This window comes from Ciconia boyciana, chromosome 3 (assembly GCF_034638445.1).
Source record: "Ciconia boyciana chromosome 3, ASM3463844v1, whole genome shotgun sequence".
NCBI lineage: Eukaryota > Metazoa > Chordata > Aves > Ciconiiformes > Ciconiidae > Ciconia > Ciconia boyciana.
The window spans coordinates 2,563,981-2,580,413 of record NC_132936.1 but is presented as its reverse complement, the minus strand read 5'-3'; the positions used below and the strand labels follow the sequence as shown (position 1 = coordinate 2,580,413).

The 16,433-nt window shown below is 43.6% G+C and overlaps 1 protein-coding gene across 2 annotated transcripts in view; it reads left to right on the top strand.

Moving 5' to 3' along the window:
• Positions 1 to 16,433, top strand: part of INTS9 (integrator complex subunit 9) — a 75,588-nt gene extending 59,155 nt beyond the window's left edge. The window contains exons 14-16 of one of the 2 annotated variants that reach the window (XM_072858231.1): positions 11,412 to 11,510; positions 13,806 to 13,943; positions 14,902 to 16,433. In XM_072858231.1, the coding sequence (XP_072714332.1) occupies positions 11,412 to 11,510; positions 13,806 to 13,943; positions 14,902 to 15,078 (414 nt within the window). In that variant the 3' untranslated portion in view covers positions 15,079 to 16,433. The remainder of the gene's footprint in view (positions 1 to 11,411; positions 11,511 to 13,805; positions 13,944 to 14,901) is intronic. The other variant, XM_072858230.1, reaches the window with a different exon arrangement.

Here is a 16,433-nt window from a genome sequence, read left to right as displayed (position 1 = left end):
GGCTGTTGGCAGCAAGATCTCTTACACCTGAGGCTCAAGAGGCCATGTGGATTTGGTCTCATGGGCAGCCACTAATGTGAAAATGCTCTCCATTTCTCAGCCCCAGATCTCCAGTGGTTTTTAGGTGCTGCCTGTCACTGAAGCGAATGGATTCTTCCTATACCTCTAGGTAAAAACAGCACATAGAAATAAGAGCACTTCCCAAAACTGCTGGGATGTTGGAGGGAGGATGCACTGTAGACAATGACTGGTATTCACCAACCTGGGAATGGGTATCAAAGAAGCACGTAGAAAATGAGAGCTGGTTTCTATTGCATTCACTTTAACTTGGAGAATTCGAGCAGAAAGCTGCGCAGACAGGAATATTGTCAGAAATGGCCCTTTTTTTCCCTCTAACAAATAACATCAAATTATATTCATACAGGAGTCATAATTTCAAAGCTATCTGTGCTCAGGGAGTAGAAACATCTCATGTGATTTTCCATGTCCAGGTATTCTCCCTGGTTCCAAAGCTGCACTTACAACTTCTTTCAAAAAGCTACTTGGTATGTAATGACACTCCTGAAAAGACTTTTTGATAGGATATAAAAATTAGGTAGACCAGATCATCTCTGAGACTTTCAGGAAAGCTGTTGTCCTTCCCCACTGGTGTCAGGGAGGTAGTGTTTGCTTGCCTCAGGAGGTTCTTTGAGAGTTAGACCCATTGGTGGTTGTGTACTTGCCTCTGAGAGCAAGGCTGTGATTCAGAGCTGTTAATAGGATGCCATTCCCCAGCACTGAGATACGCAAACCATCCTCAAAAAGAGATCTTGCTGACTCTTTTTAAGGGAACTTGCTAGTGGAATAGCAATGCCACCTTTGTAGTGATCACAGACTGTCTCCCCAGGACAATCTCTATTTCAACATGTCTTTAGCACATCACCGTGTGAGGCTAGTTTTTGCTTCCAGCTTGACCTGCAGAGTGGTGATAAGGCATGGGAGGGATGCTACATTGTCTCCTACCCTCTCTGACTTTGGTCTTTGAGTCTTAGCAGCATAGCTGATAACTGCTGAGAGATGTAACTATGTAATCTCTCCTGCTCTGTGCAACCAGTCACAACGTCAATCCCAAAGGATCATTGTTTCGTTTTCAAATAAATGGGAGAAGGAGGAAAAGGCTGTCTTTTTCTGGGGCCTGTATTTCCTTTGATGCTAACCCCCTAAATAAGCACGATGTTATCTCCTTACCTCCCTAATAATTTTTATGTGCCATCTGCATGGCTTGCCTCATTCCCCCTCCCAGCAGAAGAGCCCTGTCTGTCTGTCCCATTGTACAGAGGGATCATTAGGATGTTGGTTTTGAGAGGCTGATGCAAATGGCCTGTTGGTTTCAGGCAGGGTTTACACAGTAGTGGCAAAAAATGGCTGTAATTTCCCCTTCTACTGGATGGGTTGTGCAAGACAGGATTGCAAATATGATAGATGAGGCTTCCTGGTAGAGAGTATTTGCTGCTTAACGTCCCCTTTTCAGTAGTTTCATCCAGGAAGACTCTTTAATGGTGCCTAAATATATAGGAATTTCTATATTGCAAGGAAGGGGCCTTTGTTTTATATGGGCTACCACCAGCTCTGGGGTTCTGTGAAGGCTCAAGTGGCAGTTGGAAGGGGTATTTTATAGCTCCTAGCAAACCTTGCAAAGGCTTGTTATTTGCCAAAACCATGATAGGAAAAAATGGAATGATGAAATCCACCCTGGGAAAAAAATTGCTAGATCTGCTCCAGGGCTAGGACTTGGGTCTAAAGTACAGCTAAAAGTCTTATAAAAGAATGTCTGCTTCAATGAAGTCCTGATCAAGGCCCTCTCCTAGTATCCACAGTCCTTTCTCAGAAGTGGACATGTGCTCAAACTTCTGTCTCTTTAAATTCTTAAAGCTTTTGAAAACCAAACAGTTGGCTCAGCGTGGTTTCAGTCTATACAGACTGACAGTATGGTAGTGTGAAATTTCCTTTCCAAAACTGTTTCAGTGGTTCAGATTCTGGCCTGTCAGACTAATGTAAATTTATTGATACTGCTGGAGCTTGTCTACATTTCAATCACTTCACCAAAGAGCAAAGTCAGGTCAAGCAGGACTGTTGTATGTTAATGAGATTTACACTCAGAGCAGCCTTTGTTTAGAGAGAGATTTTAACAGTCCCAAGGCACCAGGCTGGAATGGCTCTCAGAGGTATTGTGGAAACCTTTACACTTCAACTAATTTGTTCTTCTCTGCATCTGCCTTTCACTTTAAAAAAATGATAAAAAAAAGACTGCTTCCTGGAAATTGGTTAGGCATTGTCTATTCACAGGAGAACGATGGGAAAATGGAAAACACCTTCTGGAGCAAACAGATAAATTAAACAGTAGTGTTTGAGCAAATAATGTGGCCTCCAGTTTAATTACAGCTGAACAATGGTGCGGATCACTTGATTTCAGCAGCAGGCTGACTTCAGTGAGGGCTCTGTGTTTTTCAAATATTCTGTCTGCAAGTTCTTCAGGACACAGGCCAGTACAGGAGAGTGTGAATGTGCAATGCACAGCCCAACATGAAATGAAATTATAAGGAACTATTGCAGAGAAGAATTAGGAAAACAGCCACTTGGCAGCCCATTATAATTATGTAGCTTTCACTCCACCCTCCCCTTTTCTTATTTTGACTTCTCTTTCTACATAGGATCTTGCCAATTCCTTTTTGAGAGAAAGAAAGGCAAAACATGGCTTTCATCTTACCTCTCCAACTTCCTTCCATTTTTCAGCGACTAAAGAGTTTGATTTCTGTCTGTCTTCTAACCCTTGACTTATTTTGGTGACCTCACATTATCCAGTCTCCTGACCTCTCCATTCCTTTTCCCCTGACTATTCCCCCTTGTATAAAGATGCTGTAGCCTCACTTACCATAAAGTAAATGAAATATAACCATCCTGCTTGCTTCTGCTACTATCATTCCTTCCGTCAGCTCCAAGCTCACTGAATCCACCGTCTGTAAAATTGCCTGGAGTCCCTCCCTCGTTCTAGCACAGGCCCTCTCTGGGTTTGACTTCACCTTTTGACATTCCATCAAAACGAGTCTTGTCCCAACTTTTACCAACCTTTTCTTAGACAAAGCCAGAACCACGGTAGTCTGCCGTCTTCCTGATTTACGTCATCGCTGTTCAATGCAATCAGCCGTTCGTTTCGTCTTAAAAATGTCTCCCACCTCAATCCCATGTCTCTTCTGTCTTGGCCGTTCAGCCTCCCATTGCTTCTGCAGAGAATTTTCCTCCCTCCTCCCATCTTTTGTGGGCTTTGAATGTGTTATCCCTCATTTGCTTTGCTTTTGATTTTTTTTGTTGTATCTTTCCTCTGGTTGGTCTCATCCGCAGATTGTCCTATTTAGATTGATGAAACTTGGATCTGCTTTTCTGCTCCAAGCCTGCCTTTGCCTGCCCACACTGCTATCTAGGTTTGTTTCTCCTTCATTTTTGATGGCTGGCTCTAAGATAACACTCTTTTCTAGCCAGGCACTCACCTCTCTTTTCCCAATCAGCTTCAACAACATCACATTCTGACTTGACATTCTGACCCATAAACTGGTTACTATATTTTGAATATTTTGATTGATGCTCTTTTCATGTCTTTCAAATGACTCATCTTGTGCATCTGTAAGCTGCTTGCCTTTACTTTGAAGATATTTCACGTCCTTGCTTCCCCTACCTGTCATTTTTCATTCAAGTTTGAGGCTGATTTCTGCTTCTGCTGGTTCTGGCTTCCACTGTCCTCTTGTAAGTTCCTCAAATAAGTGTTTCTTGCCTGCTCCCAGGCTATGCAGCATACTGGGGAAGAGCTTCATTAAACAGCCGTAAATCTACTTCATTACACTTCTTAAATACCTCCTTAAAACTGTCTCTTGGCGCAGGATTGGCAAAAAGCCAGTGGTTAGCTTTAGTACTGAGACTACTGCTTATAATCCCACCCAGGATTATTTCCTCTTGGTTGGTCAGTACATATCTTTCTGGTTTGATTTCCAGGCTTTGGGGGCAAGGTTCATCATGTTGATCTGGAGCCCTGGTCCCTTAGTTGAACACGAAACATGTGCATGGAAAAGAAGGGGTTTGTTTCATTGCTCAGGACAAAACTGCAGGACTACCCCTTCAGCTTGTTTTATTTCTCCACTAGATCTTGGCTCTATGGAAGAGTAAAGCTAAGATGCAGGCATTTGCAAGCAATAATATCAAAAACTTTAGATATTTATGGCATGGTTCTTCATCCACTGAAGTTAATGAGACTTTAAAATCCGCTCCAGAGAGAATTGTAGCAGGCTGTCGTGATTTAACCCCAGCTGGCAACTAAGCACCACACAGCTGCTTGCTCCCCCTCCCCCTGCCCCGGTAGGATGGGGGAGAGAATCGGAAAAAAAAAAAAGTAAAACCTGTGGATTGACATAAAGACAGTTTAATAGGACAGCAGAGGAAGAGAAAATAATAATAATAATAATAATGATAAAAGAACCTACGAAACAAGTGATGCACAATGCAATTGCTCACCACCTGCTGGCTGATGCCCAGCCCGTCCCCGAGCAGCGATCGCTGCCCCCGGCCAACTCCCCCCATTTTCTATACGGAGCATGATGTCGTGTGGTATGGAATAGCCCTTAGACCAGTCTGGGTCAGCTGTCCTGGCTGTGCCCCCTCCCAGCTTCTTGTGCGCCCGGCAGAGCATGGGGAGCTGAAAAGTCCTTGACTAGTGTAAGCACTGCTCAGCAACAGCCAAAACATCAGTGTGTTATCAACCTTATTCTCATGCTAAATCCGAAACACAGCACTATACCAGCTACTAGGAAGAGAATTAACTCTATCCCAGCTGAAACCGGGACACAGACCCACAGAGACTGAAAGATCTATTAAGTTAGGGTTAGTTTAGCAACCTAATCATCCCATTTAAAACACCTGGATTCTGTAAAATCTGAGGCTGAAACCCCAACAAGGCATGACTCAGATCACACAAAAATTATTATATAGATGCCCTCAGTTCTAGGATGTTTGTTTTTCTCTGTTTTTCCTTGTTCCTTTAAGTCTTATTGGAAAGATTCCTCAATTTCCATTCTACTGCACAAATAGCCTGCAGCATGCTTGTGCCTTGTTTCATGTGCTTGCTGGTCATGAATGCTTACTCCACAGGCATATTTAAATGTTTAGACCTTTCCCCTTTGGTGCATGTGTTTGACCACATATCTTTTTGTTTCCTCTGCAGGATCTGATACTTGCAGACTGCCTGCACTCAGACTCTGCCTGATTTAGCAGATGGTGTAAAGCCAGGGCAGAGTCTGTTTGAGACTTCTGCCCACACTATAATCTCTTGTGCATTTCTGTGTCTGGTTTCAAGTGACTTGACCGCAGAGCTCCTGGTACTTAAACAGTGAAGGGATAAGAAGAGGGAGGGAGGGAGGAGGTGAGGTAAATTGTCTTCCTTTCCTAACGTTGCCATCCAAATATAAGTGACAGGATGAAAACCATGTTTTTTGTTCTGTTTACAAAACTGACTGTACAGATCATCCCTGCTTGTGAAAGGGCTATTGCACAGCTTTTAAGCATGTGGAATATTTGGGCACTCTTTTCCTATTAAAGGTACACTGGAAAGATGCTTTTCTGCATCCAGAAACTGGATTGGATGTGTGTGAGGAGCAAGGTGAATGGGGGATGGAGGATGAGGCAGGTTGTTCTCCGTTCAGATTTTGCTGGGGACTACTTATTGTAAAAACCTCTGTGAAACTGTGATCTCTAGGGCCTGGTGGACTCCCTCTGAAGGCAGGCAGATCTTAAAATTTTGGGGCTTCTCTAATGAGTGGGAGAGGATCTTTTTCTGTTGCATATGAATTGCATCCTAAAAAGGGGATAGGATCTGGGTGGGAATCTCTTCATACCTGGCAAGCTCCAAGGCTGTGAGCAAACATTTCCACATAGAAATGGAAGTGCCCTCATGGGTTACATGGTCAGAACCCAGCTGCAGTTAGTAATAGTGTTTATAATGTGCCTCAAAAAATGTAAGGCACCAGCTTCAAATTGTGAAGACTTTTGCCCCTGCTGTTCCCACCAGAATGCTGTTCAAACCCCCACTGTCTCTGATGGCTACAAACATCCTAATTTCCAGCCTATGCGTATTCATGGCTGGTCTGCACATACTTATTCTTAACATCATGTTTTAGCATAAATGGATTTTCTGTTTTATTGGTATTTTCCCTGTGGTGTTTATGTAGAACAATCAAATTCTCCTTTTGGCTTTCTTTTTGCCAGGCTAAACAAGCCAAGATATTTAGTTTCCTCTTACAAGACAGCTTCTCCTGCCCTAATCTACCCTTCAGTATATCTTACTTGAACTTAAATTACCCACAATTTACAAGTAGTTCAGATGAGATCTTGCTGGGCCCAATATAATAGCAATAGCTTATCTCTGCTAGAATTACCTGATATTTTCTGGAGTTGCATTTAGCTTTTTCATGGCCGTGTCACATTTGTGACTCCCAGTTCTCATGGGATGGACTAATAAACCTGGACTTTTCGCCTCTGTCACTTCCAGCAGCTGCCAGCTCACAGAAGAATTTCTCGGTATTAGCCTAGTCCCTGGCCTTGCATTTCGTGCTGTTGAATTTCATCTTGTTTTTCTCACTCCAGTTCTTGAGGTCATCTAGTTCTTCCTCTATGATAGCCTGATCTTTCTTTCTATTAAGGGTGCCTCTACAAACTTCAGTGGGGCCTTCTGAACACTCTCTTCGTTCTGTACTGAGGTCATTAATAAAAATTGCACGGGAATAGGCTCAAGACTGGCCCTTCAGGAACTGCAGCAACAGCCCAGCAGTTGTCTGGGAATATCTTTGCTTTAACCAGCACTTTCCCCTCCACAGTTTGTAATTTCCCATGCGCTACCTTGCTAGTGCTTCGTGAAGCACAGGCTGTGGCTGCCCCAATTCCTTCAGCAGTTGTCTTATCAGAGAAAGCTGTTGTGTTAGTTGAATGTGATCCACTTTTGATGATTTTTTAAAATTTTCCTTCCATTTACTTTATTACTGCAGTATAGTAGCATGAGTAATGGACCCCTTAGTAGGATTTCTGAGCACTAGGTATCGCACAAGCACTGAACAAAACGGATCCCTGCCCCAAGGAATATATTACAACTTTATTCTTTCTTTATTTTTTCTAAGGACTTGCAATGTGTTGAATTCATAATGGGTCTGTCCTGCCTAGTGGTTTCACAGCTCTGTTTCATGCCTTTGATTTCTCTGGTTTGATCCAGAGTTGCAGCTCTGGCTCCTACCTCTAATGCAGAGATCATAGATTTATGCACAGTTTGGAAATCTAGAATATACACATTTAATGTTGATGTAAAAACCCAGCTGTGTCCCTTTCTAAATACACATGCTATGATCTAGTGTACGCATCAGTGAATTTCAGATCTTAAAAGTTAGGGGGATTTTAATTGCTGATAAGCTTTGCTGTGCTCCTGCTAGTTCCCCTTTGCTCCAGTCCTGGAGGGTGAAGATCCAGCTCACCTCACTCAGCTCAGACTTCACCTCTCCCTGCTGGGTCAGTCTTCCTGCATCCTCTCTAGTGTAAGCCAAGAACTATTTCACTTATAAAACTTGGAGGGGAAGAGGAAAAAGGGAGAAGTTTGGAGAGGTGTCCCAAAACCCTAGAAAGAAATCACTGGTGGTCACCACTGCCAGTATAGCTGCAACTTGGATGTTAAAATACTGGCTGGTGTGTGTCCATGTACATCTGTCCCTGGGAAAATCCTCCATAGGACCAACACCGTGGGTGCTAAAATTCTGGTCCTCTCCTGATTTTATTCACTGATTATTCAGCCTCCAATTTTTTTACAGTAGGAGTTTCAGATCCCATCCTCAGTCATTGTTCAGCTCTTCATTGCCAACAGGAGGATTTTTGCTGGTAACTGAAGATAGGATGTGACCTTAAGCCTAGGGAGAGTTGTCCCCAGTGAAGGCCTTAGTAGAGGCTTCAGAATAACCTAACCTGTGTGCATTGTTCTTCTTTATAAACAGCTATAGTTTGGCCAACAACAGTGTTTGGGCTCACATAGTATGTGTCAGATCTCATTTTGTTGTGGCAAATGCAATCCTACACGAAAGATTCAACTGCAGTTTACAGTAAAAATGTCTTTATTCTGTAAGAGCATGGGTGGACAGCTCTGATCACAGGAGCAGAACTTCCCAAGCTGACTCTTCTCTCCCTCAGCCATTACAAGGTTCACATCAACACTTGGAGTTTCAGACTACTGAGAGTCAATTACTTTTGTTTTTTGGTTGGTCTCTATTTTAAACTTTCCTTAACAGGAGGGATTTAAAAAAATGAAATGCACAGTACACATACACACACAGAGACAAGTTTGTCTTAAGGCAGTCGAAGCTCATCCATAGGCAGGGGACTGATTAATGCGATGTTAGTGCTCAGTGCCGTGTGTCTCTGCTTTCGTGACTTTCCTGATGCCAGCATGTGGTATTAGACTTGTGATAATGACTGGAAGGAAGAAGCATTTATTCTTGCGTAGTGGGGGGCTTTTCAATCTTGCAGACAAAGGCATAACAAGATCCAGCAACCGAAAGTTGGACAAATTCAACCTTGAAATAAGACACGGTTTCCTAGCTGCAAGAAAAATTAAAGTTTGGAACAGCTTGTGAGAGGAAATGGTGGAGTTGCCATTGCTTGGAGTATAGACAAAATTTGCTATCTCTCTGAAAAGGGTTTCTTTAATCCAGCATTTTGGAAGAGTTCTGTGATTTGTGTGTGCAGGAGGTCAGTCGAAAGGAGTATAGCAGTGCTGTCTGGTCTTGGTGGGTGAATTACTGGATGTGATTAAATGACCTTTTCGGTTTGGGTCAGTGAACTCCTTTAATAGAAGGATTGGCTGCAACATGGAGAGGGCTGTGAGATGAAGCAGTATCTCAGAGAAAATAAAAATGAACATCTGTCTTACTGTCTTTTTGACTGTTAATAATTAAAGTGTTGCTACTTACCAACTGCATGGTTAAAACCTGCATAAATGTTAATATCAAAGTATTTCAGTAGCAGAAGAGGACTTTGATTCTAAGCAGCTCTCTGTTTTTTAAGGATCTTTCTCTTTACAGTGTTTGTCATTTTGCCATGTATTCTTCATTAGGGCCCATTTTGTATCGATCCTTCTCTGGAAGGTGGTGGGAATGGCAAGTGCCTTCGACCACGGCAAAGTGCAGCATAACACGCTGCTGCAAGTGTTACTAATTTTGTGTCCCAGGGGATATCTGAAGCAATAATTATCGTTAGATTTTCATTCTTTTAGCCTTCAACAACAAACTGTAAAGGCTGTATTCAAATTGCCTGCTTTAAGGATCTTGAACAGAGTCCCAGAGAGAGAGCAATCTGAATTGCTCCATGAAATTTCGGTTTCTAAGATTCACCGAGTCTGAATATGTGCAAAATTTTAGGGGATTTGAATTCAGCCTTAAAATATCTGTGTTTTTCCAACACAAACATCTGTCCAACTGTTTTATTTCAAGGAGGTTCTCTCAAAGTGTTCCTGCAGCTTTAATAGTGGTAGGTAAGATTTTCAGAAGTTATTAGAAGTAGCTGAACTCTGCTGCCATTGAAGCCAACAGAAAAGCCTTCTCAGTGCTTTGATGGCAAAAGGATTAGGCCAGTAGTGAGTGCTTTTTGAAGTCAAGTTCAGTTGCTTCTGTATTCACAAGGATGAGAGCTTTGCAGTAATAGAGTGGTCACCTACATAATCATAATTTACAGCAGACCAGAGTATTTGGCAGTAAAGTCTTGGTACCTGAAGTTTCTTGAGAAGTGGCAGGGTTCAGTTGTTCTGCTCTGTCCCTCTCCTGGTTTGGATCCTGTTGAAAATTCACTAGATGGCCTTCGGTAAGGGATTTAATATTCCTTCACCTCAGGTGCACTATCTCCAAAATGGGAATATACCATGCTTTTCTAAAATCATTCCATTTCCCTTCCTGCTTTTCATGGATGGGAGCATCTGGTGAGCTAAAGAGAGCTGGTGTTGCCTTGCTGGCAGGGCAGCGATGATAGCTGGTTCTCCAGAGCTCTGCTCCATGGAAGCGCTGCAGTAGATGGCTGAAGTTTCAAAAGAGCTCCTTTACCTGGAGGTTAAGCTCTTCTTAATATCTGGCTCCAATGGGAGGTGCCATGTGTTTGACAATGGAAGGGAGTGGAGTTCAGATGAAGGTCATCTTGTAGAGGCTCCTTGTACATGGGATGGGGCGATGGTCTGAGTGGGTTGATGGTACAACTGTTGGGAAAAACAGCCAAGTAGATTCTGTCCCTTTAGGTGTTCCTTGTCTTCACAACTGAAAAGTCCTCCCATCCAGTGGCGTAACGCATGAGCAAACTTACCCATTTTTGTTTTGTGAGGCACCTGCAAGGTTTCCCCACAGACACAGAGCGCACTTCACGCATCCTCGCCTTCAGGTCCACAGCGAATAACAGGAGCGTGCTTGGCTGGGAGCGATACTTGGAAACTGCTTGGGCTGCTGGCCCATGTGGTGTGAAGGTATCTGTTTATCTAGGACTAGATCCTGGCTGCAGTCCTGGACAGGACTCCAGGGCACACGGTGTCTGGTGTATTGTCATCTAGAGCTCCGTTGGAGGGAAAAAAGGAATAATTTTCTGTGTTCATGAGCACTGTTTTCTGCAGCTTTCCTTTGGAAGCCTGGCTGGAAGAGGTGCTTCCCCGCTAGCCAACTTCCGCAAGTCTCAGCAGGTGCAGTACTGCCCACTCCACATTCACTGCCAACACCCTCAATGCTGAGCATCTTGGGAGGTTGCCATTGAATTCAAAGTTGGAGCCAAGACTAAATTTTATTCCTTTCAGAGAAGAATTATATAAAAGGCAGTGTAAGGGTTTCTATGCAGTGTTGTAAGGAAAAATTTCAAACCAGTCAACAGAGCCATTGGGTTTTTAAGGACAAACCCATTTCTTCCAGTTATTCTGCAGCCAGAATGCCACAGCACTAAGGAACGGAAACTGGCTTTGATTTTTCATTGTCCATCGACGTAATGAACATAATAAATAATGACAAATTACATGATGAGTTTTATTAATCAAAATTATTAATAAAGTAGTTGATGTCTTTTTAAACGAGGTTTCTCTTTAATTGTTATATTTTGTGAGACTTGCCTTGGTTACTGAAAACCTCGCGCGGCTCTGATAACGGTATGAAAGTCAGCTTTAAGAGCTGGAAGGAGGGCTGAGCAGGTAAGAGGAGTGCTCTGTCACTGTATCAGTGGGTTTGTGTTTACAGTTCATTAGTCCGTGTTGAAAAATACCATGCTACCAATTTAAATCACAGCTGGATTCGCACAAATTTTGAGATTATCACTTGCTGAACAAAATCCTTCTTTTGCTTTAGCTTGCAGATTCACTTGTGCCCTTGGAGATTAAGCCTGGTATTTCCTTAGCAACAGTTTCTGCCGTGTTGCATACTAAAGACAACAAGCATGTGCTGCAGGTACAGTATAATGGGAAAGGGAGAAAAATATCCTTACACTGGGTTTCCTGCCATCTGGGACCCCAGCTGTTCTCATGAGGCAACCCCTCCAACAACACTTTCTCCACCAGAGCAGAGTCCTTGTCAGATGCTTTGTCCTGGCATGTGCGAGTGAGGAATTACACTTAGAGAGTGGGATGCAAATAAATCTCTCTGCCCTGTTTTCGTTGGCCATGTGCCTGGCTAAGATAAAAGGGGAAGTGAGATTATTCCTGAAGAGAGGCTACAAATCATACTGCTGTCTTCCATAACCCGTACACCAGCATCAGTCAGCCTCTCATGGACTTAGAACTGAGGGTCAGAGGGGAGAGATGACCTAAAACATGAGACATGTGAAGGGACTGTCTTTCCTTAAGTTGCCCTGTTCCCCAAGAAGCAGATGGTGCATCCTGCTACAAAGTAGGAGTGTATACTCTCTTCCTACCACCTCCTTTAGGCTGACACTGCAATTCCTGGCATTAGTGCTCCGCAGAGCGAGATGATGTCTGGTGGACCTGCTTAACAGTGGATGCCCTGGTCACCTTTCTCCTTTGATGCATGAGCATGGAGGGAACTCAGTGAAGCCACACTCTGCACGATGCTGCCTCTCCTGCTGGGCAGTAGAGCTGGGCTGGGCCCACTGCACTTGGGAAGAGGACCCAGTATGGTAATGTCTTTAATGCAGGGACATAAAGATTGGTGAAGGATTTATATATCACTGCACAGCAGACAGGCTGTCTTACTTTTTCCAGGTCAGTCCCCTAGAAACACTAGGCAACACTGAACAAATCAAAATATTAAAATGCAATTAGTCTGAGGCTGCTTTCTCCTTTGTGTTGTTCATTTACTCCCTTCTCTACTCTGATTCCTGATGCCAGATAAACTTAGACCTAGACTTAAAATGCCAGAGCCCTCACATATGGATGGAGGTAAGCCAGCACAGTGGTATCTGTCAGTATTGGCTGAGCCTGGGCCCACCATGTCAGTGATTCATGCACAAATAACATGATAGATGCGCGTAGGCCCACCAACTTCAGGGAAAACGGTGGGTTTTGTAAAGTGACTCAAGTGCATCCCTGCTTGCGGAACTGAAATCTGAGCAGGCGGCATTTCTCTCCCAAGGATGAACAACACCCTTCCCTGGCTGTTGAAAGAAACACAGGGACATCACAGCAGCAGGTTCAGACGTGATGCTACGTGATGGGAAAGACCCAGAGTTGAGAGGAGCCCAGCCTGTCACCTGGAGTGTACAGGGTGCCACAGGGCACTGGGGGTTGCTTCAGGCAAATTCTCTGTGTGTTGTGCAGATGCATCCCTGGAAAAAGGTCTTGCCAAAATTTTGGAGAAATTTTCCCCAGCACCTTTTTCCCAGGGACTGAGTTGCTAGTTCACTGGCAAAGACCAGTGCTGACACTTCCCCAACCTAACTAACTTGGCATAGGATGCACGGACTTATTTTACACAATTATTTCCTCACTGTTCTTTTTATAGGAATCTGGTTTTCATCTCCATGAAACCATCTTTCAGAAGTGCTCAGCTAACCCCACACCTTGCCCGCACACGCAGCAACGCGCAGTGCTGGGTTAGCTACCGCTGCACGTGCTAACCCTGCCTCCCCGTCCCTGCTAACGGAGAAGGGTCTCAGGGATGAGTCGAGGCAGATAGCTTTCTGAAGCAGCACAAAATTATACCCAGATCACACTCCAGTGATTTTTCAGGCACTGCAGCGTCTCTCACGCCTCCTTGTCTGTATTCAGGTTCTTCCTAAAGACTCACTTTTCCGAGGCCAGTGAGAAATAAATTACCCATTTTTCTCATTCCCTGAGTAGTTACTTGCTCTGAATTTGTCCGTTTCCCAACCTGTTGCATCTTTAGAGTGTGATTTGCAAGGCATTGACTTCTTTAAGGCGTGGTTCCTAGAAAATATTGCAGGGTACTTGAATGCTAAAATAGAAAGCTTCAGTCTTGAATTGAGTCAGACAGGCCTTTTAAGATGACAGAAATCTGAACAGAGCTGAATTTGACAGAAATGTTAAGATGATGGAGATACAAACTAAAACTGCTAATTTATTTCTATAAATGGTGGTTTGTGCATGCAGAGCCACAGTGGAGCCCAAGGCTGGGTTTCTCCTCTCCCGTTCAGCACTGTAATGTTCCCCTTCAGTGACAGAAAACAAAATCGGTATTCCTTTTCTATCTCATGTGCTTGTTATTCCAACGAAATTATAATAAGCTGATGTGATTCACTGCATTACTGTGCACCTTCTCATCCATTAGCTCCCTCCAAAACCTCCGCAACCTCCCGCCAGCAAGAAGAGAAAGCGAGTGAGTGATGACGTGCCAGAGTGTAAACCTTTGAAGCCATTGCTGAGCGGCTCCATTCCTGTGGACCAGTTTGTGCAGACGCTCGAGAAGGTAATAAGTCTTTGGTGGCAAGTGAGGTTCAAGCGGATTTCTACTAATCTCAGAAATGCGCTGCTTTGCTAGCAGAGAGAGGGAAAATAATTTTAGTGTAGCTTGAAATGGAGAGAGGCTAATGAGTTAGCAAAGTACTTCAGGGAACGTGTGTCCCTGCATTGACTATGGAGGGAATAGTTCCCTGTGGAGTCATGTCCTGATACAGGGGCTTCATGTCAGTCATTTCCTCCTGGTTTCCCATGGAAGCACTGGTCACTCTGGGAGGGTGAATTTCCCCCATGTAACTTTTGGATTCATCAGCTGATTTCCAATAAATTTAAACAGTGGGGAGGAGTTCTCAAAAGTATTTAAGTTCCTACAAGCTTTGTGAAAATGAGGTGACCAAGTGAAGAAGAGATCCTGGAAATGTCTCCGCTGATGGAGAAGCTTTCTGGGCAGCTGCAGGACAGGAGGCTTGGTGGCTGAACTTCCAGGCAGTTGCTTACTGCTCTGTGGAGCCCTGTTCTCACCTGCATGACTCCTTGGAGAAAATTAGCAGGAAGAAAGGGCAGGATTGTCTGTGAGGAAGTTTGCCCTGGGGTTCAGTAGCTCTCCACTGTCATCTTCTTTGAGGCAGTAATGTCAGCAGATGGTCATTTCTATCATTAAAGGAGCTATTTGCCCTCTTTGTCTCTCAAGATTTTGCAGTTGCAGTGACCTGGTGTAGTGGAAAATGTTGGCTTTAGCCTCCCTGTTCTATGGTTTATCCATCTGTATAATGAGGGTCATATTTAGCTTAGCCTACACGTGTTTCCTCTGCAAATCCCAGAGATCAAGGATATCTGCAATGGCACTCCGTATTTTGTAGCCATTCTCCCCTCTCCTCCCCCCTGTGCCCTAGTCTTTCATCTCTTCCTGTTTTCCTGAGTTGTAGTAACATCTCTCTCTTTTACTCCCTCCCCAACGCTACATCTAGCACGGTTTCAGTGACGTGAAGGTGGAGGACACGGCCAAAGGCCACATCGTACTCCTCCAGGAGGCAGAAACCCTCATTCAGATTGAGGAGGACTCCACACACATCATCTGCGACAACGATGAACCTTTGAGGGTGAAGCTGCGTGACCTGGTTCTCAAATTCCTGCAGAAATTTTAGCTCATGGACATCATGCTGCTTTGCAAGGAGAGACCCCAGAGCACCAGAGCTAAGAGCTTTCCAGAGGGTGACCAAAGGGAGAGAGAGAGAATTTCTTGATTCAAAGAGACCAGAAACCGCTTTCCCCTTCATGGCGAAGCAAGGAATTATTTTTAATATCTGTCTATTTTTTAAATTTTATTTTTAACTGGTTTTGGAATACTTTGGAGGGGATTCCTGTTCTGTAAAATTGGGAGTTGGAATGTTATAGGAGGGATGAACTGCAGAGTAAGTAAATAGAGTGTATATTTACAAGGTCAGGGTGAAACTGTGTGCACACACAGACATTTCTCTTGTGTGACCCTCTCAGCAATGTATGCCCCAGTCCTTTACCTGAGAAAACTCTGTAGGAATATTGAAACAATGGCCTTAGATATTAAGAGATTTATTCTTCTCCCCACTGCTTCTTCCCAGTCACCAGATCCAATTTCCTGTCTGTCCTCCACCTACACTGTGCATGTCCATTTCACTGGCACGAAGAGAAATGAGAAAGCTGGTAAGGCAAGGATTATAAAAATAAAAATAGAAAAAGGGGGCTATGCTGGACATGTAGAATAGCTTCGAAGTGGCAAGAGCCTGGCCATTCCCTGCAAAAGCAGAGGGATTTTGGAAAAGCTATATGCTTTAGCAATGCAAGGTGCTTATTGATGCTGCACCCTCACCCATTATGACCAGTTTAGTCCACCTAGCTCTAGGCTCTTCACTGAGACTCGCAGAAGACTGCCTTCTCCTGGGTTCCTCCATCATCAGTGGAGGAAGTATCTCAGGAAGACACTTTCAAAAGTACATCGAATAGTTGAACTCCTAGTGCTCGTGAAAAACCTTTGAGATTTAAGTGCCTCTTGTTTCTACCTTCCAAAAACCTGTCCTTTCAGCCCCTACAATCCTGAATCCTGGTTGAAATACTGAGTCATTTATGCAAAGCCATCTGTACTACAGACCTGGGGAGGATTTTCACTCCCCAAATCGTGTATTTGGGGCCTAAACTTAGTTAATAGTATTGCTTTTAAAAGCAACCGATTTCTCAGATTTACTGCTGTTTGGTTTTTATTGGATTGTTTTGTATTTATTTGGTGTTAAAAATAAAAAGCATAGTAAGACTGCCACGGAGGGAGCACATTCTGTGGTTTATAAAAGCATCTGCATGCTTATTCCACATCCGCCTGTGCATGTATATACACATTTGTAAAATATAACTACTCTTTCAGTTTATAGCTTTGGGGAGATTAAGGCAGTGGAAGAACAGCTCTGTAATAAAAACTATTTGCTATTGCAGTTTCCACATCACATTTCGTACACATTAAGGATTTCTATTT